The following is a 26,409-nucleotide window of genomic DNA, read 5'->3' on the forward strand; positions in this document are numbered from 1 at the left end:
CCTGGTTGATATACTTCATTCAAATTAAAGTTATTCAATATGCTATACATATATTATTGGTTAAGTCATAGGAAATGCAAAGCAGCATAACATATTTTCTCTGTCCTCAGAAATTTAAAATCTAGTATGGGGTGATAATAGGGAGATAAAAAAACATTTGAAGTGGGCCCCAATGACAAACTGGATATAAATGATAATGGAGAAAAGATTCAATAACTCTTTGAGCCTGGAAAACCAACTTGTGAAACAATTAATAAAGATAGGAAAGTCAGGAAAAGTTGATGAAGTTTGGTTTTAACTGATATGGGATAGCCAAGTTGAAATGTCTGGACAATACTTAACTATGTTCCTGGGGGTGGAAAAAGAAGACAGGCCTAGAAATTTGGGAGTTAATATATCATGGGGGTGATAGATGAAGCTGTAAAAGTAAATGATATCTCCAAAAGTTATACAAAGTGATACAAACTGAGACTTAGATGTTAAGGAATGGAAAAGTAAAGGAAATAGGGTACAGCCAGAGAAGCCAGGGGATGTAATATAACAAAGGTCAAGAACAGATGGGACTTTCCTAGCGGTCCAGTGGTTAAGAATCTACCTTCCAATAAAGGGGATGCAGGTTTGATCCCCGGTCGTGGAACTAAGATCCCACATGCTGTGGGGCAATTAAGCCCGTGCACTGCAACTACTGAGCCCACATGCCACAACTAGAGAGAAGCCCATGCGCCACAACTAGAGAAGCCCGCATGCTGCAATGAGGATCCCGCATGCTGCAACTAAGACCCGACGCAGCCAAATAAAAATAAATAAATAAATAAATATTTTTTTAAAAGAACAGAAAGTTTCAAGTAAGAGGTAGTCAAAAGTGTTGAACACCACATATAGGTTAAAAGAGAAAAATAAATTGAAGCCTGAAAATTAGCTGGTGACACCTAAGAATGTAGTTTCAGTAAACTGCTGAGTATGACAGTGAAGTTGTGAGTGGAAAAAATGAGTAGTAAGAAAATGGAGAGAGCGGTATACCTCATAGGCTAGAGAGAACTTGCAAAATACTTGGAAGGAGGGAAACTGAATGGTTATCTGAGGATGACCAGAGTTAAGTAAAGACTGCACCTGACGCACATGTTTGCCTCTTCATATACAATACTCTATTTCATAATATTATAGGTACAGATATATAGAGAAAAATAATCAACACCATTCTAAATGTGATTTTTCTGCATAAAAATGGAAGACAAAATCATGAATTTCTTATAACTCTTTTGACCATGGATACTTGGATTTCTTTCCCTGCTACAGGATAATTAAACCTGCTAGACAATGGGACAACTGAATAAGTAATATTTATATTGTCTCACTACTCAAATCTTCCTATTCATCCAAAATGGACTGTTGATATCTGCCCTTTCATAAGAGGATGTTCGCAGAGGACGCTCTACCTTTCTGTCTAGTAGTCGCTTCTTACGCATGGTGGGGGGTTCTAGATAGATTCGACCTCGCATGGCCAGCTCTATCAGGATGCCGCCTCGCAGGCCAGATGATATGCAGTCATTCCAGAAAGATGTGTAACCCTAGGAAAGGGGAAAAGAGAAGAGAAAGAATGTTCTGAAAGGGATATGGACTTGCGGTAAGCACCCAAAGAATGGTCCACTTTGTTGTGTGATTCATTTCACTTCACATTACATGAACTCAAGGCAACGTATAAAGTAAATGAAAAAAATCTCTTTAAGTCCCTTAATCTAACCCCCCTACCCCAAAGTATGACTTTCTGTCTAACTTCAAGGTCTTCGTGAATTCCTGTGGTTTGGCTGTTAGTTAACAATTGGCATGCCAAATTTTAATTTTTGAGAAGACTTTTGGTTTCTTTGAAATCTGTTTCCATGACACTCTAAATTTCAGAGTGGGATACAAATAGGTCAAGTAGAAAAATGTATAAATCATTTGAGCCTTTTACGCCTCCAAGACATGTATTATTTGCAAGCTATTTTGATGGGTGGTGTAGTCAGCTCTGCCACTGACTAGTTAAATGCCGTGGGTATGTTACTTAGCCTTTCTCAAGTGCAATGTCCTCATCTGTAAAATGGGGGCACTGATATCTATCTTCATAAGTTTATTGTGAGGAATAAGTGAGATATATACAAGAAACCATTTAGTATAGTACCTGGCATATCATAGGCACTTAAATGTTAGTTTCTCTTCCCTAGGAACTATAGGGAATACAAAGGTATATAGTTAATAGCCACTGTCTTAAGGAGCTGAAAATGTAGCTGGAAAGACCATGCAAACTCCAGGAAAATTTTCTGTGATAATATAAAATTTAAATAAAAGCTCAACCAAAAATGGAGTAGAAGAGACAGGCATAAATCACTATAGGAAATTTGGATTGTTTATTTATTTTTAATTAATCAATTTATTTATTTATTTATTGGTGGCATTGGGTCTTCGTTGCTGCACACAGGCTTTCTCTAGTTGCAGCAAGCGGGGGCTGCTCTTCGTTGTGGTGTGTGGGCTTGTCATTGCAGTGGCTTCTCTTGCTGTGAAGCATGGGCTCTAGGCATGTGGGCTTCAGTAGTTGCGGCACGCAGGCTCAGTAGTTGTGGCTTGTGGGCTCTAGAATGCAGACTCAGTAGTTGTGGCTTGCAGGCTCTAGAGTGCAGACTCAGTAGTTGTGGCGCACGGGTTTAGTTGCTCCAAAGCATGTGGAATCTTCCCTGACCAGGGCTCGAACCCGTGTCCCCTGCACTGGCAGGTGGATTCTTAACCGCTGCACCACCAGGGAAGTCCCGGAAGTTTGGTTTAGATGATAGTTTTTCAAATTATAAATCACTTTTGGGCTAGAGTAGTCAGAAACTCTTATGGGACTTGAGCTAGGGTTTGAAGAATAGGTTGAATTTAGCAGAGAAGGTGGATTTTCCAGATGAAGGAAGTCATCCAAATTTTACCTATTCTTCAAAAGGGCGTTCCAAGTAAAAGTGTCAAGGAAGCAGACCTCAAATATGTTTACAGATTTAACTCAAGAATTTAAAGAGAACTCATGAGATCAAGTTGGTTGGGCTAGGCTGTGGAAAGCCTTGATGCTCTGAACTTTTTATTGGAAGGCAATATTAAATTCTGAAGGTTCTGAACAAGGAGCTATGATTAACACAAGGAAGACCCATCAGTGTTATCAGAACTGTTTAACACTCTTTAGCTATCTTTGTGTGTAGCGTTCCCTCTCACTGGAGAGAAGGTGGGTGTGATGTTGGCAGATTCTAGCATGGCTTTAAAGCATCACCAAGACTAAGTCACTAGTAATAACAGTAATGTCTAATATTTATTGAACACTTATTATGTAGTAGATTTGTGCTAAGCTTTTGTGCATGCATTATATGATTACATCTTCACAACAATCTTATAAGGGAGGTATTACTATTATCCACATTTTAAAGATGAGGAAACTAAGGCTTATGGAGGTTATGTAATATGATAGAGGTCACAAAGCTAAGTGGTGGCAAAGAATTAAAAAACATCTTTTAAAAATTCCAGTTTTCCACTTTATTGATTTGGAAGTTGTACATTCACTTTTCTTTAGGAAGTTATTTTTGAAATTTTAACATGCATGATCATTTAAAATTCATACAAGATCGAATTTATTTTTAAAACAAATCAATATATTAATCACTCTCCTAGTTTGCCAATATTTTATCTTTTTTTTAACCTCACAAATTAGACATCATTATTAGCATCATCGTTATTTTATACAGGTAGCCCTTGTTTAGATTTACTCGGTTGCTTACCAAATTCTTTGCTGACCATTCCTTCGTGCATCTCAGACCCCCTTTCTGGTACCATTTTCCTTCCTCCTAAAGTAGAATTTCCTTAAATGAAAGTCTGTTGGAGGCAAACTCTGTTTTGTTTATATGAAATGTCTTTATTTTACCATTGTTTTTAAAATACTGCTTCTCTGGACATAAAATTCTAGGTTGATAGTTTTCTCTTTATCATATTGAAGATATTATGCCCTCCTAAATTCCACTGTTACAGTGAGAAATCTATCACTCTTACTGATTGTGGTAGGCGATTTGTCTTTTTTCTTTGGTCCTTTAAGGTCTTCTCTCTTGGTGTTTTGCAGTTTGACTACAACAAGACTGTGTGTGAACTTACGCATCCTATTTGGTAATATGCTTCCTGTGTCTGTACGTTCATTTTTTTTTTTTGCGGTACGCGGGGCTCTCACTGTTGTGGCCTCTCCCGTTGCGGAGCACAGGCTCCGGACGCGCAGGCCTAGCGGCCATGGCTCACGGGCCCAGGCGCTCCGCAGCATGTGGGATCCTCCCGGACCGGGGCACAAACCCGTGTCCCCTGCATCGGCAGGCGGACTCTCAACCACTGCGCCACCAGGGAAGCCCTGTACGTTCATTTTTTACTTCTCAAAAATTCTCAATTCTTATCTCTAAGAATTTTGGCTTTCCTTCATTTCCTTTTTTCTTTCTTTCAATCTTTCTTAGTCTAACCTCCATGTCTTTTAATCTCTCCTTTATATTTTCCATTTCCTTTGTCTCTAAATTGATTTCACAAGAGTTAGTTCATATCTGGCTTCCAATTTACTCTCTCCATTTATATTTAATATGTTAAACTATCCCTAAGATTTTGATTTCAACTATTTTTCATCTCTAAAAGTTTTATTTAGTTATTTTTCACATTTGCCTGGTCATTTGTGATCATTTCTTCTTGTTCATTTTGTGATTCTTATATTTCTTTAAAAATATCATAGATACTTCATATTGGTTGATCATTTTAATATCTAAGGTCCTTTATTATTTGTTATTTCTGCTGATTCTTTCTCACGTGTATTTTTCTTTGTATGTTTGATGATATTTGATTAAGAGGTCTATATTTAATTTATTTTGAATCTACGAGATTCTGGAGGCCTAAATTGAGGATATTTTCCTCTAGAGAGGAAGATCTGCACTTGCTTCTGCTGAGAGTAAGGCATGGTGGACTGGGAGACTGCCACACAACAGGGACACATTTAAACCTAGCTTCTACATTTTATTTCAACCCAAAAGTTTATTCCTGACCACCTAATTGCTGAATCTCTGTACTGATCTGGTAATTTGCCCCAGAGCAATCTGGTTTTCATGTTTGTTTTTTGCTCAAGTCTAGGATTTTAATTTTGGTGTTTGTTTGGGGGCTCTGAAGATTTCCTTTCCATTCCAAAGGCCCAACAATACATTAAAAATTAAGTCTTACCACTACACTGCCAGAAGTAGAGGTCTTCTAATTCCATTTTCCCCACAGCCAGGATAATCTTTAAGCTCAAAGCTAATCATATAACTCCCTTCCCTTCTGCTTAAAAATCTTTCAAATGCTCCTCCCAGTCAAATCCAAATTTTTTAGTAATAGCTCTTAAATCAGGAGGCTGCTTACTAGTCTCTCTCTGGCTTCTTTCCCCTAGAACACTATGCCCCAGCTTTCTGGAACCATTTTAAGTACTCTTAATGCATCATTTTTGCCTACTGGCCTTTGCACACACAGTTCTCTCTGTCTAGAAGAACCAATACTCTTCTTTACTCAACTCCTCCTTGTTCTTAAGGATTGAGTACAAGGGTCACATCTTCCATGTCACCTTCTCCAACATTAACTTTCCCTCCACTCCATCCTTTGGGTTAGATTCCTCACCTGGGTGTATGTGTGTGTGTCTACTTCTCCCCTATCATTTATTATATCACACTGCAACCAACTGCTTGTCCTCAGTAGACTATAACTTCCTTAGGGAGAGAGTATATGACTGATATACAGTATTTCTCAATAAATGTTTTTTGAAAGCATAAATTTATGATTGAGAGTAAATATGTTAACCTGGCAAAAGGTCAGCTTGAATCATAAGCATCCCTAGACATATCCAAATTTCCTGAGGGCCTGATCTTAGACTAAAACCTGGGATTAATTCTCTCCACTGCCTGCCTCGTGGCTACTTCAGGAGTAATACTTGTAACTCCTCTTTAAGGAGGGAGTAAGCCTTTTATTTCCCAATTAATACTTGGTTTATACAAGTTAGCTGCCTCATTAAGGTTAAACTATAACTTTACTTTATAATATATAATATACTTAGGCATAACTTTTATATAATCCTGATGACTTTATGAATCTCAACAGGTGTGCAAACATTTCAGCCAGTATTAAAGCAATTAGAGGAAAGTTTTTCTTGTTTTTTCATTTCTGCCTGACCATATAACTTCTGTTTCAGTAACAATGATGTCAGGTTGTCAACAGAACCATAAATGAGAATCCCTGAGCCCGCGTGCCACAACTACTGAAGTCCACACGCCTAGAGCTTGTGCTCTGCAACAAAAGAAGCCACCACAATGAGAAGCCGGCGCACTGCTAGGAAGAGTAGCCCCCACCTGCTGCAACTAGAGAAAGCCCGTGCACAGCAATGAAGACCCAAGGTAGCCAAAAATGAATTAAAAAAAAAAAAAAAGAAGCAATGGAGACCAGGATGTATAAACTGTATGCTTTTCAATAACACCCTTTCCCATAATAGTATCTCATATTATATAAAACTCTTCAAATGTTTTTTAACTTTCTTTTTCTTGAATCATATGCCATAATAGAAAAAAGTATAAAAATACACATGAAGAGTTTTAAAAATGATTATAACTGTAAGTCCATTTTGCTCTAAATATATGGAGCTGTCCTGGTAAATTCTCAAACCATCTATAATAAAGATGCTGTGTTAAAGGGCCACTGCTTTAGTATGCAGGATGATCTAGCACATGTATACTGAAATTCACCATTCAGACATTAGATTTAATTACCAAAGGCTATATACATGAGGGAAAAGAGAAAAAGAAAAATTTTAGGATCTACTAAAAATACCAAAATTGCACACTACTTCATGACCAACAGAGACTATTGGAGAATTGGCAGAACGAGATCTTTGGATAGTAGATTTTTTTGTCTTGATTATAAACGTAATAGATGATTGTCAAAAAAAAAAAGAAAAGATCATATTTTAGAAATGTATATTTAGAAAGTAAAAGTCTCCTATAATCTTATCACCTCCACATAACAGTTTAGTGGATATCTTCTAGATTTTACATACATAGTCTATTATATATTTGTTAATATTACATACAGAAATAAGATCATATTGAGTGGCAACTTTTCCACTTAGTCATTATTTTGGATATCTTTCCACAACACTAAACACAGAGCTACGTCAATCATTGTTATGACTGCACAGTATTGCATTTTAATTTTTATTTTTTTAACTTAAAAAATTTTTTTTGCGGTACGCGGGCCTCTCACTGTTGTGGCCTCTCCCGCTGTGGAGCACAGGCTCCGGACACGCAGGCTCAGCGGCCATGGCTCACGGGCCCAGCCACTCCGCGGCATGTGGTATCTTCGCGGACCAGGGCACTAACCTGTGTCCCCTGCATTGGCAGGCGGACTCTCTACCACTGCACCACCAGGGAAGCCCAGTACTGCATTTTAGATGCACTATAGCTTTTTGTTTTTGTTTTTATTAGTAAATTTATTTATTTATTTTTGGCTGCATTGGGTCTTTGTTGCTGCCTCTGGGCTTTCTCTAGTTGCGGTGAGCGGGGGCTACTCTTCGTTGCGGTGCGTGGGCTTCTCACTGTGGTGGCTTCTCCTGTTGCGGAGCACGGGCTCAAGGCGCACGGACTTCAGCAGTTGGGGCTCGCAGGCTCTAGAGCGCAGGCTCAGCAGTTGTGGCGCACGGGCTTAGTTGCTCCATGGTATGTGGGATCTTCCTGGACCATGGCTCGAACCTGTGTCCCCTTCATTGGCAGGCAGATTCTCAAAAACTGCTCCACGAGGGAAGCCCCTAAATGCACTATAGTTTATCTACCCAAGTCCTTACTGATGTATGTATCGGTTGTTTACAATTTTTTGCCATTATAAAAAAAATGCTATAAAGAAATTCATTTGTATGTATATTTCTGTTGAATAAATTCCTAGAAGAAATTTTTGAGTCAAGGATTACATATAGAAATTTTTGATAATGCTATTTTATTCTTGTAAAAGGTTGGACAATAAGATTTCAATAAATTCAGACAGTCAACACTTTGCACTGAATTTCTGCCTAGTGAAGTATTCAAACCTCTTTATAGACACACCTTAAAACAACAATGAAGGTTAAAGATCTTAAAATTGCCTGCTTGGGGTAAAAAGAGGAAAGAAAGCAAAGAAACTTAAAGCATCATTAAAAGGAGATTTTAAAAATATAGTTCGAAAATCCTTATGATAAATTTGAATGAAAAACAGGCAAATACATAATTGTATATTCAGGATTATCACAATTATGTAAAATAATGTCTACAAACCAACCAAAAAAGTGGTTTTCTAATTTTTCCAAATTATCTACACTGAAAAAAAAATCTTTCTCCCCGACCAAATCTGAAGATTCAACATAAAAATTGCTTCACTTTCCATGAGAGAAAGAATTTTACTGTGTCTTCTTGAAGCCTTTTCTATATGCCCAGTTCCAAAGCCCAATGTCTGCATGATGATCTCCAGTGTTATCAAAACTTATACAAGAAAAAAAAAAGTTTTACAAGCAAAACGAATTTTATTTCATTTTTTTCCTCTAAAAAATTCCTTTAAGAAGAGTTAATTTACTATTTTCCTTTGAAGTGCTCTATAAAAAGAGTGGCTTCCAGGATTTGATCTAAATTCCTCTTTTATAAATTAATGTGATTCATTCTAACTCCAATTAATATTTCTATGTCCACAGAGCCAAAAGAGACATTTTATTTATTTATTTTTATTGGAGTATAGTTGCTTCACAATATTGTATTAGCTTATACTGTTCAGCAAAGTGAATCAGCTATACGTATACATATATCCCCTCTTTTTTTTTTGGATTTCCTTCTCATTTAGGTCACCACAGAGCACTGAGTAGAGTTCCCTGTGCTACACTATATGTCAATCCCAATCTCCCAATTCATCCCCCCACCTTCCACCTTGGTATCCGTACATCTGTTCTCTAGGTCTGTGTCTCTATTTCTGCTTTGTAAATAAGATCATCTATACCACCTTTTTAAGATTCCAAATACATGCATTAATATATGATATTTGTTTTTCTCTTTCTGACTTACTTCACTGTGTATGACAGTCACTAGGTCCATCCATGTCAAAAGAGACATTTTAGAAAAGAGATTAAGCATTAATAAAAGCTCACTCTGCTTAATCATAATGGAGAATAAGGAACTGTGACCTGGATGTTATTCTGGTTTAACAGATGATTTCAGCATGATTGGGAAGAATGGATTATAAACCTAGACAAATGGATACAATTTCTCACGCCGCAAAAGCCAGGAATCCTAATCACTAGGCCATCAGGGAACTCTCCCTGCACCCTTTTTAAAATAAAAAGCACTATCAAAAGTTCAGAAAATAAAAACAACATGGAAATGCCTTGTCAGTGAAAAGGAAATACAAAATAAAGGAAAGCAACTGGTAATCTTTGAATATTCCTACATAAGCTTTAAATCTCATTTTGGCCAGTAAAACTGTCCTCAATTTTTTATTCTAAAAAATGTTTAAATGATTGTTAGCACCAAAAACAGTAACAGTAACTTACATGCCTTTCTTTTCCCACAATCTGTTACTTATGAGAAAATGGAATTTTCATTGCTACACACCATCCAAAGAAAGTTGAAAAGGGGGAGTAAAAAATCTGAAAATGTGTCTAAGGTGCTAAATCTACTTCCCTACAACTCCTCAAATGATTTAAAATAGATTTAGAAACACATAAAGGCATTTATGGTATGTTCAAACCTCAGAAGAGCCAAGCTAGGTAAATGCAGATATATCTTCTGTCTTCAAATAGATCTTTTCTCCCTGATTAAAAAGTAATATACATATATTTTAGAAAATATGGAAAGAAAAAAAGAATCATAAAAAATAAAATAAAAATTGCTCATAATTCTATCATCCTATTATCATTTTGGTATATGTAAAACCAGATTTTTCTTTATATATGCAATACACATATCTTCTCTCATACCCACCAATTTTCCCATCTGCTTCTCCCCCCACCCCAGTTGTGGGGCTTCCCTTCATAGAACAGCTTTGTGTAAATTATGGAACAGAACATATACATTATAAATTTTCACAAAATATTGGGAAGTAGAAGTAAAAGAAACTGTGAAAGAGGTAATTTCTTAATCTTTCATAACAGGGAGTCAATAGGATATTGCCTAAATTGGAATCATGTGGTTTAAGAAAACATGACCCCAACACCATTTTCTAAACACATTTTTGGTTTAACATTTCCAAACATACACAAACTATAGAGATTATTAACCTCTATGTATCCATCATCTAGCTTCAATAGCTACCAGTACAATCTTTCATCTATACCTCTCACCCCAACTCCAGATTATTTCAGTGCAAATCCCAGCTGCTGTAACATATCATCCATAAAATATTACAATACTTTCCCCAAGAGATGAAGGGAAAAAAATGCAATACTTCACACCTAAAAAAAATTAATAGGGGCTTCCCTGGTGGCGCAGTGGTTGAGAGTCCGCCTGCCGATGCAGGGGACACGGGTTTGTGCCCCGGTCTGGGAAGATCCCACATGCTGCGGAGCGGCTGGGCCCGTGAGCCATGGCCGCTGAGCCTGCGCGTCTGGGGCCTGTGCTCCGCAACGGGAGAGGCCACAACAGTGAGAGGCCCATGTACCGCCAAAAAAAAATTAATAATTCCTTAATATTATCAAGTATTCAGTAAGCATTCAAATTCCATCAATTATTTAATGCATTTTTAGAATACCTGGTTTGTTTGAACTAGGAGCCAAACAAGGTCCACACATAGTCTTATTTTTTTCATAAGCTCTTTTTTAACCTTAGTGGGGCCTTTTAGTAAGTGATATCTTGTTTTGAAGAAAAGCAATATTCAGTTTAACCTCAATTTCCCTTTTATGTCAAATTCAAGTAACATTACACTCAACATTTTTAAAAATGGAGTAAATCATACTACATGTGCTACTTTTTTTTTTTTTTTTCGGTACGCAGGCCTCTCACTGTTGTGGCTTCTCCCGTTGCAGAGCACAGGCTCCAGACGCACAGGCTCAGCGGCCATGGCTCACGGGTCCAGCCACTCCGAGGCACGTGGGATCCTCCCGCACCAGGGCACGAACCCACGTCCCCTGCATCGGCAGGCGGACTCCCAACCACTGCACCACCAGGGAAGCCCTACATGTGCTATTTTTAAAGTAAAATGTAATAAATATAATTATACTTAAATTTAACATAAAAAGAAAATGAACTGAAACTGAAGGAATTACTGAACTGCAAACATTTCCTTATTACATGAGATTTTCCTAAAAGACTCATTTCTAAGGTTAAGAAAATAGATTAAGAGGTTGAGTTTTTTGTTTAAAGTAAATGTTTCAATATTAGACAACATCTAATTGACTTCTCACTATAAAAAATAAAAGTTAATATTTCTCCTATGCCTTCTCCCATCTTTATTCCTTTACTTCTCAATTTTTAAATTATAAATTTATATGGCTATTATTATTTTTTATTTATATAATTGACATATAACTTCATATTAGTTTCAGGTGTACAACATTATTCTATATATGTATATATTGTGAAATGATCCTCACAATAAATCTACTTAACATCCATCATCAAACATAGTTAATTACAAATTTTTTCTTGTGATGAGAACTTTTAATATCTACTCTCTCAGCAACTTTAATATATACAATACAGTATTATTAACTATAGGTATCATGCCAAAGATTACATCTCCAGGACTTATTTATTTTATAACTGGAAGTTTGTACCTTTTTGATTACCTTCACTCATTTCACCTACCCACCCCCAATCCCTACCTCTGGCAACCATCAATCTGTGCTATGTGTCTATGTGTTTTTTTTTTTAATTCTTCATATAAGTGAGATCATACAGTATCTTTTGACTGACTTATTTCAATTCAGTTTGGTTATTATTTATTGAGTATTTATATGTGTCAGGCTGCTTTAAACATTTTATAGAAGTCATTTAATTCTTACAATAGCACTATGAAGTCAATATTATTATCTCTATAAAATGAGTATAAGGAAATAATGTGGAAACTGAGGCCAAGTCAAATATTTAGTAAGTGGTAGACTTTGCATTTTAATGTAGCTATGTCTGCTTCCAAAGCCTGTGTTTTGTTTTGTTTTTTTTAAATAAATTTATTTATTTATTTTTGGCCACATTGGGTCTTCGTTGCTGCATGCAGGCTTTCTCTAGTTGCAGCGAGTGGGGGCTACTACTCTTCGTTGTGGTGCATGGGCTTCTCATTGCAGTGGCTTCTCTTGTTGTGGAGCACGGGCTCCAGGCATGCGGGCTCAGTAGTTGTGGTGTGTGGGCTCAGTAGTTGTGGCTCGTGGGCTCTAGAGCACAGGCTCAGTAGTTGTAGCGCACGGGCTTAGTTGCCCCACGGCATGTGGGATCTTCCTGGACCAGGGCTCGAACCCATGTCCCCTGCACTGGCAGGCGGATTCTTAACCACTGCACCACCAGGGAAGCCCCCAAAGCCTGTGTCTTTAAACACTGCCTATAAGAAAATTAGAAAATGCAGTAACTAAGCACATTGAGATGTATGATAAATGCAAGGGAATTTAGAGAATGCAAAGATCACTGTTTGATTTGTGATAGGATTTGAAAGGAAATGTAGAATTTAAATTAAAACAAACTATGGGGACGGTAACATGGTAGGAATATATAAAAAACAAATGTGGGGATTCTGGGAAGTTGCAGAGTAAGAAGCACCAGAAATTTGTCTTCCCACCTAGACAACAACTGTATCAGTAGAATCTGTCTGACATAACTATTTCGGAACTCTGGAGGCTATTGAAGGCTTGCAACTTCCAGGGGAAGACGTGGATCATAAATTACAGTTAATTCCAGTCAATTTCAAATCTTAGTTTAGCAGAGGCTACCCATCTCCCATTCCCTCACCCCATGGCAGGCAGCCATGCATGTGTTCTTAGAGCAGCTTACATGCCCCTTACTAGGAGTTAGGGTGGGCAATAAGGACTCTGTCCTCCAAATATCAGATATCAGGGATCTGCATTCTGATCATGGAGGTGCAGACACAGAGGCCATTATTGTAACCTCCCTGGTTGCTGCAAGCCTTTCCCCTTCTGGTGACTTCCAGGTGATTTAAAGGGCTTATGCCTTTTCCCTCCTCTTCATTTTCCTTTCCCCTCTTTTTGGAGCCAGATACCAAAGACTAGGACATTCAAAAGTAACTACATACACAGGGGAAATTAGAAGGTTATTGTAGATGCCCAAGGAAAGGCAGAAAAGACTTGAGAAGACCTTAATTTTACACTTTAGGCTGATCCTCAGCACAAAAATAGCCTACAACAATTAAAAAAAAAAGCATTACACCATACACAAAAATCAACTCAAAATGGATTAAAGACTTGACTGTAACTTCTGAAACAGTAAAACTACAAGAAGAAAACAGAGGGTAAGCTCTTTGACATTGGTCTTGGCAATGTTGTTTTTGGACTTGACACCAAAAGTACAAGCAACAAAAGCAAAAAAATCAACAAGCAGAACTATATCAAACTAAAAAGCTTCTGCACAGCAAAGGAAACCATCAATAAAATGAAAAAGCAACACATGGAATGGGAGAAAATATTTACAAACCACATATCCAATAAGTGATTAATATCTAAAATACACAAGGAACTCACATATTAATAACTCAACAGCAAAAAACCAAATACCCAATTTAAAAATGGGCAAAGGACCGGAACAGACATTTTTCCAAAGAAAACATATAAGTGACCAACAGGTATAGGAAAAGGTGCTCAACAGCACTAATCATCAGGGAAATACAAATCAAAACCACAATAAGATAATGCTTCATACCTGTTAGGATGGTATTATCAAAAAGATAAGAGATAACAAATGCTAGCAAGAATGTGGATAAAAGGGAAACTTTGTACACTTGGTGGGAATGTAAAGTGGTATAGCCACTATGGAAAACAATATGGAGGTTTCTCAAGAAATTAAAAATAGAACTACCATATGATCTAACAATCCCGTTTCTGGGTGTACATCCGAAGGAAAAAAATCATTATTTCAAAGAGATATCTGTATTGTCATGTTTATTGCAGCACTTTTCACAGTAGCCAAAGTATAGAAACAATATAAGTATCCATCAATGGATAAATGGATCAAGAAAAAAAATTTTACTCAGTCTTTAAAAAGACAGAAATCCTGTCATTGTGACAACATGGAAGAATCTGGAGGGCATTATGCACTGGAGATATTTCACCTGGAGGTGAAATAAGCCAGAAAGAAAGCCAAACATTGTATAGTATCACTTAATGTAAAATCTAAAAAAACTGAGCTCCTAGAAACAGAAAGTAGAAAAATGTTTGCCAGGGACTGGGGGGTGGGGGGAAATAGGGAGAGGTTGGTAAAAGGGTACAAACTTTCAGTTACACGATGAATAAGGTTTGAGGGTCTAATGTACAACGTGGTGACTATAGTTGATAACACTGTGTTGCTACCTACTTTTTTTTTTTTTTTTTAAGTAGAGTTGATTTACAATATTGTGTTAGTTTCAGGTATACAACAAAGTGATTCGGTTAGATAGATTGATATAGATATAGATAGATATATTCTTTTTTTCTGATTCTTTCCTATTATAGGTTATTACAGATGCTGAATATAGTTCCCTGCACTGTTACAGTAAATACTTGTTTATTTTATATATGGTGATGTGTATCTGATAACACTGTATTGTACAATTGAAATCTGCTAAGAGAATAGATCATAAATGTTCTCTCTCACACACACACAAAGGTAAATATATGTTAGGTGATGGATGTGTTAATTAACATGATGGGGGGAATCTTATCGCAGTGTATACATATATCAAATCATCATGTTGTATACTTTAAATATTTTACAATTTTGTCAGTTATACCTAAATAAATCTGAAAAAATAAAAAACCCCAGCAAACTCTGGGTAAGGGGCATAATCTGATTTCCAGAGTTACCATATCATTAGATTCAAATGTCTAATTTTCAGTCAAAAAAATCATAAGACGGGCTTCCCTGGTGGCGCAGTGGTTGAGAGCCCCCCTGCCAATGCAGAGGACGCGGGTTTGTGCCCCGGTTCGGGAGGATCCTGCATGCCACGGAGCGGCTGGGCCTGTGAGCCATGGCCGCTGGGCCTGCACGTCCGGGGCCTGTGCTCCGCAACAGGAGAGGCCACAGTGGTGAGAGGCCTGCGTACCGCCAAAACAAAACAAAACAAAACAAAACACGTAAGACATATAAACAGTTCAGTATGCTGACTCAAAGGAAAAAAAAAAAAGACAGAAACTGCCCAGAAAGACCAGATGGCAGACCTAGTAGACAAAGACTTTAAAACAACTATCTTAAAGATTCCCAAAGAACTAAAGGAAGATGTGGAGAAAGTCAGGAAAATGATGTATGAACAAAATGGAAATATCAGTAAAGAGGTTGAAAACTTAAAAAGAAATCAAAAAGGAATTCTAGAGCTGAAAGTATAATAACTGAAATTAAAAAATTTACTAGAGGGATTCAAAGGCAGATTTGAGCAGACAAAAGAATTAACAAACTTGGAGACAGGACAAATTGAAATTATTGAGTCTGAGGAACAGAAAGAAAAAAGATTGAAGAATAATGAACAGATCCTAGGGAACTGTGGGATATCAACAAAAGTGAACCAACGTATACATTTTGGGCCTTCCAGAAGAGAAAGCAAAAGGGGCAGAGAGATTATTTGAAGAAATAATGGCCAAAAACTTCCCAAGTTTGATGAAAGATATACATATAAATATCCAAAAGCTCAATGAACTCCAAATAGGATGAACTCAAAGAGACACACACTGAGTCACATTAAAATCAAACTGTTGAAAGTCAAAGACAAAGAGAGACCTTGAAAGCAACAGAAAATAAGCCACTTGTCCCATACGAGAGATGCTCAATAAGATTATCAACAAATTTCTCATCAGAAACGTTGGAGGCCAGAAGACAATGAGCTGATATATTCAAAGTGCTAAAAGAAAAAAAAACAACAAACCTGTCAACCATGAATTCTATATCTGGCAAAACTATCTTTCAAAAGTGAAGGAGAAATTAAGACATTCCCAGATAAACAAAAGCTCAGGGAGTCTTTACCACTAGGCCTGTCCTGCAAGAAATGCTAAAGAGAGTCCTACAGGTAGAAATGAAAGGACACTGGACAGTAACCCAAAGAAGTATGAAGAAATAAAGATGTCAGTAAAGGTAAACATATGGGCAATTACAAAAGCTAGTATTATAGTAAAAATGGTTTGTAACTCCATTTTTTGTTTTCTACATGATTTAAGAGACTAATACACTTTACTATTTTTTTTCCCAATGAGGTATATACTTTCTTTTTTTTGAGACTAATACACTTTCAAACATTAGTCTAAAAATGAGTATTAGTATAACTTTGGTTTGTTACTCTACATTCTGTTTTGTACATAATTTAAGAGACTAATGCATCATAATTAGTTTAATTTTCAGGGCACAAAATGTATAAAGATGTAATTCTGTAACATCAAGAACTAAAAGGGGTGGGATAGAGCTATACAGAAGCAGAGTTTTCCTATTTTATTCAAGTTAAGTTGGTATAAATTCAAATTAAAGTGTTATAACTTTAGGATGTTAAATGTAGTCCCCATGGCAACAACAAAGAAAATAGTTACAGAATATACAGAAAAGGAAATGAGAAGAGAATTAAAACATTTCAGTATATTTATGTTTGGTTTGAACATAAATTCCACAATTTATTGGCCAGTTTAACTTTGACTCCCATAAAGAGAGGATAATATTTGCCTTACAGGATCAAGCAAGAGAAAGTGCAAAATGTTTTGAAAACTTTATGTTATACTAATAAAATATGAAGAGGGAGACAAAAGAGATGAAATGGCTCCTATCAAGTTTACAGAGTCAGTGGTTACTGCCAGAAGTCCAAATTTAAGTGGGTGGGTTTTGTCTTAATATCAATACCAGATATTTTAGAAGACAACAGTGTGCCACTGGTGGTTGGGGGAGCATAGAGAGATGCAGGCTCTCAATGAAAACAGCTTAAACTATATTTTCCTACTGTTAAAATAGGACATTGGTCTCCCAGTTTATTTCCTTTTGTACCAAAAGTAAATAATTCTTTGTGGTTATATGACTAGATATAATTTTTAAAAAGCAAAACAAAAGTTTTTCTTTTTTAATAACAGCCTGTGTTAATAAAAACCACAAAACCTGACAAACGAGTCTTTCTGATACACTTGCCCTATTCACAATGGCAATACTAGTGACGAGATTTATTGTTCATTTTGTGCTATCAGGAAACTAAAAGACCAGGTCGTGACCTAAATTATAAATTACACTTTCAATCTTTTGATTTTAATAAAATGTTTTAGAACTGAGCAACTTTCAAAGAGGAGCAATTTTCTCCCTCTATAGCCATTCATCCACAAGTTGTTTACTGACTTATTGTGACTGATTTTTTTTAACTTACTGATTGTTCACTGAGATTTTTTTACCAGCTTTAAAAATGTTTGCACTTCCAATCTCCCATTGCTAATAAATTACAATGAGTAAATTATAACTGATGAAGGATCATTAGTAAGCTTGAAAAGCTTAGCATTAACATATTTTATAATTTAAAATGAAAGTTTTATTCAGTTTGATTTATCATTTTTATATACATATGAAGAGTGACATTGTTTGAAAGAACATAATTAGTAAGTACAAGAATATTGTTAGCGGCACTATTCATAATGGACTCCTGAATGTCCATCTACCAGTAGAATGAATGGTCATATATTCATATAATGAAATACTATCTTGCAATAAACTGAATTAAATTATATGCAACAACATGGATGAATTTCAAACATATTGGACAAAAGACTACATGACAGTATTAATCCCAAAACATAAAGTTTAAAAACAGGCAAAACTAAAATATATTGTTTAGGGATATATACACATGTTAAAACTACAGGGAGGTAGGACAGCATGTGATTAGGGCACAAGATGATGCCTCCAGGATTCTTTTAATGTTCTATTGATAGTGGTTACATGAGTGTTTGCTTTAAAATTGCTTGTTAAATTTTACATATGTGTTTTATACACTTTTTTGAATGTGCTATATTTCACAATTTTTGAAAAGTTAAACAATAAAACACACAACTGGATGTCCAGCTCTGGTACTTGTTTCAAAACATCTGAGTTCATTTAAAGGAGATGGAATTTTTTTCAAATATTTGTGATTTTTCTAGCTGCAAATCACTGAAATTATTACAAACATCCAGCTCATGTTCTTTTTCCTAGAAACTCTCTTCACAGACTAATTCTTGCTTATCTTCAGAATTCAGGTTAAGAGTTATCCCCTCCCAGAAGTCTTTCCCAGTATATCTTCTCCTTCCCTCTCCCACCTACTACTTTCCACACCCATCCAAGTTAGATGTCTTTCTTTGTTCCCTCAGTACTCAGAACATAGTTATGCATATATCGCACTGTACTCCAACAGTCCACTGACTTTCCTGACCCCCTCCTAACTTCTCCAGCCATTCCCAGGCCACTAGACTATAAGTAATCTCAAAAGCAGGGACTATTTTTGTTCTCTTCTAATATTCAGCACTTGACATATATGAGGCATTCAATAAATTTTTGGTGACTAAACGAATGAAAATATATTTCCCTAATACCAATGAACAATACTTCTTGTCGATTTTTACTCCAGTGACATGAGAAATATGGTGAAAAGCTTTTATGTCACAGTGCTTAGTAAGCACTCAATAAATGGCATTATTAAGCAAGAGCTTTGCAAGGAAGGGAAGAGGGTTAAAAAACACTATCCAAATTTAAAAGATTATGGCCAAAAGTCAAAAGCATTAGTAGGTTCACTCCTCTTACAGGTAACTTAATTATAAAGATTTTCATAAAGAAGTTTTAAATATATTAGTAATTTAATTAAAGCATTAACTGTCCATGAATCAATACAAATATCAATATCAAAACTCTTAATAAAGGCAATAATGACAAATAAACAGGATCTTGATTTCAACAGGAAATAAATCTATTTTATTTTGGTCAGGCTGGTGCTCAAGTTTAATTTTCTCAGTTGAGGTCAGTGTTATTGAACTGAGGTAACATCTAATTTTAAACGTATTTGAAAGGTTAGACTCTTCAACATAAAAATTTCTTGATTATTTCACAAGACAATGAAGCTTAATATTTTAAACTAGTCTGTGGCAGCTACTACTCAGAAGACTCTTAAGAAAGGATGACAGTAATATTTCACAAGCAATCTGACTATATGACCTGCTGTCATTTTTTTCTAGGCCTACAATTCTTGAAATATTAGTCTCATTATGTTATTTTCTACATATAGGCTTTTTAAAACATAATTTAAAAAATTATAGCATTAGGTTCTATACTTTAAACTTTACGAAACTCTTCAGCAAAAGTTAACTTTGAGACATTGGGATGCAAAGTTTAACATCTGGCAATTTTTTTTTTGACATGTCACAAATAAACCATGAAAAAACAAGAAATTACATACATACCAAAACATATACTCACAAAGAACACAGAGCAAAAATATCCTTCAATTGTATACAAAAATGAAATGGACGTTGCTGTTTTCATCAGGCTGATCCTCTTTTACTTAAAGGAAAGAGTCTAAGTCTTGCCTGGCACTTAAAATCATTCCTACTCTGATCTGAGTCTAATTTGTCAATTCTGAATCTCATGGTTTTCTAAAAACACCATCTACTTCAGTCATACTGGTACTCAATTAACTCCCAAATTCATCAAGCTCATGAAACCTTTGCTCACTCATCCAGAATGTGTTCCCTTCCCTTCTTCCATTTATGTAAATCCTATCCATTCTCACAGGCCCAGCTGGTTTTACTGCCTTCTGTTCTTCCCCAGATTATTTCCACTTATGATGATCTCACCTAGCTCCAACTTCCTCTGCTCTTACTGTTCTAACTTGGAAACACTTGCTGTTTTTTAGTTGTCGTTTACTTCTTTAAAAATCTTTTGAATTGTGAAATATAATGCACACACAGAAGAGTACACAAAAGTGAAAAGCTCAATGATTTATCCCCAAGTGCATATCCATGAAACGTTCCCCAAGTAGAGAAATAGAAAACTGTTAGCACCCAGAAACCCCTTCATGCTCTTGTCTAATCACTAAAACTCCCCTCCTCCCATGCTCCTCACTACCCTAACAACTATGGTAATCCCCTTCTTGCTTTTCTGTATGTTTTACCACCTAAATATGCAATCCCAGATACCATAGGTTAGTTTTTTGAATTTTATATACACATAATCATACAATATGTATTCTTTTGTGTCTGGCTTCCTTTGTTGAACATATATGAGAATCATACATGTTTTGTAACAATGTTCATTTTCATTCTATATAAAAATATACTTATACTCATTTAAATAAATGAATGACTCTTTTTTTTTTTTTTTTTTTTTTTGCGGTACATGGGCCTCTCACTGTTGTGGCCTCTCCCGTTGCGGACCACAGGCTCCGGACGCGGAGGCTCAGCGGCCATGGCTCACGGGCCCAGCCGCTCTGTGGCGTGTGGGATCTTCCTGGACGGGGCCACGAACCCGCGTTCCCTGCATTGGCAGGTGAACTCTCAACCACTGCGCCACCAGGGAAGCCCTGAATGACTCATTTTTATCCACTCTTCTGTTGATGGAGCTTTGGGTTACTTAATTTTTTTTTTTTGGGTTACTTAATTTTTAAAAAGACGTATTATTTGTTTCCCCAGCTAGAATGCAAGTTTCTTGAGGACAGGGACAATATATTATACTATTTTATATTTACCTTAATATTTGTATAATGCTAAGCACATTAAACATTGATTAAATAAATCAACAAGTGGTTTGAGAGATAAGAAGAAAATAAGTTGAGCTGGAAATCAATGTAGTATTTTTTAGAGAAAGTTATGTAACTGGCATTTTGGAACAACTATTACTACTTTAATAAATCAGAAGGTTTGACCTCTCCTATTTATGTACGCCTAAGGATTTATCATTTCTCATTCTTTCTGAGCCAACTGAAAGTTAAAAACTTAATTTATCAGCTATCTCCAAAAATAAAATTCAAACAATTCAAAAGGTGGATATTATCTGCCCATCTTTATACAGTATTTCACCAATATGTTGAATATGCACTATGATCATAGCGCTAAACAAGCTCCTTTTTTTTTTATCCTATTTCCTTAAGTTTATATTAACTATTATAAATTTAGAAACACACAAAGACAAGTCCAAAGGCAGTTTTGCTAGAGAACAGAAGCAAAAATTCTAGTACCTAGGTTCAGCAGGAAATTAATCATTCCTATTCAAAACTAAAACAAACAGAACAGCTTTTTAGATCTAATATGCTCTTCTGTTTTAGTGATTGAATGTTTCCTAGGCACCGTGTAAACATCTCAAAATAGTATTTATACCACCTAATCTTCAGACCTACTCTGACTTTCTCTTAGAAAGTCAGTTTTGCTTTTTCATTTATTTGACTTTTATAAAACTAGACCCTCACCAACTTTCTCAGCAAACAGGAATATATTCTTCCGGGCAAGATTTTATGATATATTTGCATCTTGGCCAAGTACACATGGGCATGTCTCTAACGTTAGTTTTAATAATACACAGGCTATAACACATCTTTTAATTTCTGTTCAAGTTGGTAATTTGACATGACAAAAATTAGAGAAGGGAAAAGTGGTAAAGAAAAACTAAACTAAACTAAAATAAGGGTATTCTCAAGTTGAGGAGTCAATGTAGAAAAGAACAGATATTACTAGATGTATGTAACCAATTCATTTCTAAGAACAACAATCAAAGCCACATTTAGTATTTTTTTAATATAAAGTAACATTTTAATTTGATAAGTTTTCAAAACTGAGGCCAATAATAAATATGCCTCTTTTTGTACTCACCAAAGTCTTCTTAACAAGGAAGTAGATTATTTAAAATATTATTTGTATATCCTTTTTTTTTTTTGGCTGCACTGCACAGCATGGGAGATCTTAGTTCCCCAACCAGGGATCAAACCCTCGCCCCCTACTTTGGAAGCGTGGAGTCTTAACCACTGGACCACCAGGGAAGCCCCTATTTGTATATTTTTATAACCTCTTCATTAGCGAAGAAAGTGATGGGAAAACACAATAAAAAGTTAAATTACAAGTGAAGGATAATGTATACTACTAATAGAAAAGCCAAGAAAATATTTGGTTGTATCACAAGATTTGCTATCTCGACTAATTTCATTATAAAATAGATGTTCTGTTAATAAGGGAAAAATTAGAAAAAAGGGAAAGCTGTAATTAATTTTAAAACATTTTCTAAAATAATCCTCATCAATTGTTGATATTTAACTTCTAAAAATCCACAGAATAGAGGGACTTTCCTGGTGGTCCAGTGGTTAAGACTCCTCGCTCCCAGTGCAAGGGGTCCAGGTTCCTGGTCAGAGAACTAGATCCCACAGGCCACAACTAAGGTTTTCATGCTGCAATTAAAGATCCCACGTGCCATCAACTAAAGATCCTGCACGCGGCAACAAAGATCCCACATGCTGCAGCTAAGACCCGGCGCAGCCAAATAAATAAATAAATATTTTTTAAAAAAATAGTTGTTCTGCTTGTCCAAAACCACTAATAAAAATAAAGATACACAGAATAGAATAAAAGTTATTCTTCTGTATTATAAGAAACCAACCCCTGTTTATTTTTGTAAGACAGCTAATCATACATGTTCCTTGTCTTCTCATTTAAAAGACTTTTCTCCCCAAAGCTCAAGAAGACTTCAATGTGTGAGCCCTCTTTCTTAGTTTAATAAGAGGTTATTTCACCATCAATCTCACTTGGGAAACTACAAGTACAAAAACTTTATACTGTGTGACATCTTCTAAAATTCTGGAGTAATTTTGTAATTAAATTATACTTCAAGAATTATACTTCTGGATTTTACCCTCCAAGTATCAACCATCCTCCCAAACTCCCCCATCCCCCAGATGGCTGAAGCACAATTCTAAGGCCAATTTAGTATTAATGAAAATATTTTATCAGATTACTTCCTAGAAACATTCCAATATTTAAGTCTTTGAGACAGCCTAGCAAATTCAATTGCATTACCTCTTTATCTTTTAGTCCCAGGAGCAATACTTCTTCCATAAGCGTGAGGCGGATATCCTTAGAGTCTTCAGTGTCCTCATTGTCTTGACTTCTGTCTTGATTAGTGTCTTCCTCACTTTCCACCTTCTTTTCAGAGTTCTTCCCTCCTTCTGTACGACGGGCCCGGTGAGTTAAAGTGGTCATTCTTACCTGTCTCTGGAGGGGGTGATGAAAAAATATCTATATGTGTGCTTATGTAAATAAACATCTAGATATTCATACATGCATACTAAAAATATATACAGGTAAGAAATATTTACAAACTTAAATAAAGAAAGGAAAGAGTAATGACCAGAAAAAATTAGGTGGATAACAATATCTTTTCCAAAGTACAATAGGTTGAACTCCACTGGAGGCATTGACAAGAAATCAAATCATTAATTCTAAAGACCAGTAGAAAGGACTAACTTTTTTTTTTCTTTTTTTGTGGTACGCGGGCCTCTCACTGTTGTGGCCTCTCCCGTTGCGGAGCACAGGCTCCGGATGCACAGGCTCAGCGGCCATGGCTCACGGGCCCAGCCGCTCCACGGCATGTGGGATCTTTCCGGACCGGGGCACGAACCCGTGTCCCCTGCATCGGCAGGTGGACTCTCAACCACTGCGCCGCAAGAGAAGCCCAGGACCGTCTTTTAAGCCTGCTGATTTCTTGTGCATAACCTAATCACATAATCATTGTGATTCCTTTCACAAAATGGATTCTCCCCAAGTTAAATAATATGGAACAGCAAAAAATTGTGAGCATCCAGCTCCGAAGAGCATACAGTAATTTATGTGCAATTTCTATAAATATTCAACAGTTCATTATAAAACATACAAAAAAATAGTAAAAAAAAATTAAGAAAAACTAAATAGAAATATATGTTCTAATATTTCCTTCCCAAACCCTAATGACTCATTTCATGCATTCACTTTGGAGATTACCAGTCTAGAGAATAACACTCAGAAGATCATGTGTAGTAATTCCATATGGCTAGAAAACTTTCATCTCTATCCCTAGGCTAGCCACCTTGCAAATACACAAACAGCTGACAACAAAAGGAAACTGGCAAGAGAATGTTAAAAGATTAGCAGATTCTTTCTCAAGTACAAAAAAAATCAGAGCACGACCCCTTTTATACCATGCACTATAGTTGTTTTAAAAATCTACAGTCAAGAGAAATTGCACTACCATGTGTGATAAAGTTTAAAGTTAGCATACTTTAGATATATCTAAATGTCAGTTTTTAAGATGAAATACAATAAATATTTTAAATCAGCAATTACTGAAAATAGCTTTTTCAAGATCAAAAGAATGCATTCAAGAGACTGAATCCCATTCTATCTTCTAGCAGTATCTTCCATTACTCCCAATTATGTACTGTTAAACCATTTCTCAAACATGTCCATGCCTTCCACCTCTCTCCTTTGTACAGGCTGGAGTTCTCTCCCTTTTCCCTTCCTTTCTAAATTCTACACATTCTTCAAAGTCCTATTGAGGACCCACTGTAAAGCCTTCAGTGAATCTGCTTCTCCATTACCCCTATGTCCCATAGCCAGAATAGGTCTCTCCTCAGCTGTACTTTCACACAACTTTATTTATACTTACTTCCTTTAAAGTATTTATTATAGTCTTTCTTTTGGTATGGCTGTCTCTCAACTGTAAACTTCTTGAGGGCAGGGATATTGTCTTCTTGGGTTTTTATATTCTCCATAGCAACTAGCACAAGGTCTTTAACGTTGTAACTGCTCGATAAATATATACTGATTAAAATGAATACTCAGAAATGCATGTAAACGTTTAAAAAAGAAATACAAATGAAGTGACTTACAAAAGATTCTTTGTACAACGCTATATTTCAAGTAATTCTTGGCGGGAGGTGGGAAGAAGAGTGAAAGAAGAAGAGAAGCATGAAATAAATGCTTAAAGGCACTAACCCTATCTGGCACGGTGAATAGAGCTCATATCCTAATCCAATCCAAGAAACTTTAAATCTTCAGGGCAAAAAAATAATGGGGCATTTTCTTTGAAAAATTAATCGCCCTTGGACATTTACTAGTTAAAGACCCTATTTGAAAAAAAAACCCCAAGGGCCCCAAAATTAAATAAATAAAAACCTCCCTCTCCCCACAAAATGAAAAATTTGGAGGTTTTTTTTTTTTTTTCGACGTTAGAAAATGTATTGATATTTCCCCCGTTGCTTACCTGACGTTATTTCCTGGGTTACGGCCAAACTCAGGCTGCAGCTTGCGCTCTATTTCAGGGGGACACCTGTCCCCACCCCCACCCCCCACCCCCGTCCGAGTAGGTGAAAAACTTCTCAGCCACGCAGAGAGAACAAACTTCCTGATCCTTCGATGCACAGAAGGAATAACACATCAGCTTCCTCAGGATCACTAGGCAACCTACCTTGGTTTCTTCATTGGACCAATCAGAAACCTCCAAGGTTGAGTTCAGCCAATCGGAGCTTACGAGGGGAGGCTCTCCCCCCGCCCGGCTATTGCGTTGCGATCCAGACAAACACCACCAAAAGGAGGCAGGTTTGGGCTCAACCTGACAGCTGGTCAATCCAATGAAGGAACCTTGGTAGAGAAAGGAAAGAGGGCTGCGCTCCCCACCCGCCATTAAACCGGCCAATCAAAGCGTTCGGTGAGCTATCACCAGCTGCCGATCTACAAAGGTTTCTGTTGGTCAACCTCAGTGTAGCAGTTGTGTTGCTGTAGCAGTGTATCCTGTACTGTGACAATTAGGTGAGATGGGTTGGGATCCAATAAAGCTAAGAATACATAAACATTTAAAAATTGGTTGTTTTCGACAGTTAGCTTATCCCTAACTTTCCTGTTCCAGAAAAAACCGATCTGGGTCAGTTTGTGGACGTTTACTTGGTTTACATTAAACAGAATAGGCACATTTCTACCATAGCATTCATTCTAACATTCGCTATTAGTGCTTGTTACTGGCAAGCCCACGGATAATATATGTTTTTAGAATATGGCTGCTGAAAATGCAAGAGGCAAAACAGACTAAGTTTTAAGCTTTTCTTTTCTAGAGCACAGAAAACAGTCAAGTCTGGAACCGGGTCCCAGGTTTCTCACTAAAAGCACAGTATCTTTCACTACCACTCAAAAGTTCTAGAAAGCGTGCTCAACTCTTGCAAAGTAACATCTACTGAAATGATCTCAAAATTAGTGCC

General features: G+C 36.4%; 1 protein-coding gene across 3 annotated transcripts in view; it reads right to left on the reverse strand.

Annotated features, from left to right (window-relative positions):
• The window catches only part of GOLPH3L (golgi phosphoprotein 3 like), a 36,205-nt gene extending 10,612 nt beyond the window's left edge, over positions 1–25,593 (reverse strand). Inside the window, exons 1-3 of one of the 3 annotated variants that reach the window (XM_032604808.1) lie at positions 25,422–25,593; positions 23,201–23,395; positions 1,437–1,568 (exon numbers count right to left, since the gene is read on the reverse strand). In XM_032604808.1, coding sequence (XP_032460699.1) covers positions 1,437–1,568; positions 23,201–23,383 — 315 coding nt within the window. In that variant the 5' untranslated portion in view covers positions 23,384–23,395; positions 25,422–25,593. Of the gene's footprint in view, positions 1–1,436; positions 1,569–23,200; positions 23,396–24,824; positions 25,088–25,421 lie in introns of those variants that run through there. The other 2 variants (XM_032604818.1, XM_032604824.1) reach the window with 2 other exon arrangements.
• Between the last annotated feature and the right edge of the window lie 816 nt (positions 25,594–26,409).

This window comes from Phocoena sinus, chromosome 1 (assembly GCF_008692025.1).
Source record: "Phocoena sinus isolate mPhoSin1 chromosome 1, mPhoSin1.pri, whole genome shotgun sequence".
Lineage (NCBI taxonomy): Eukaryota > Metazoa > Chordata > Mammalia > Artiodactyla > Phocoenidae > Phocoena > Phocoena sinus.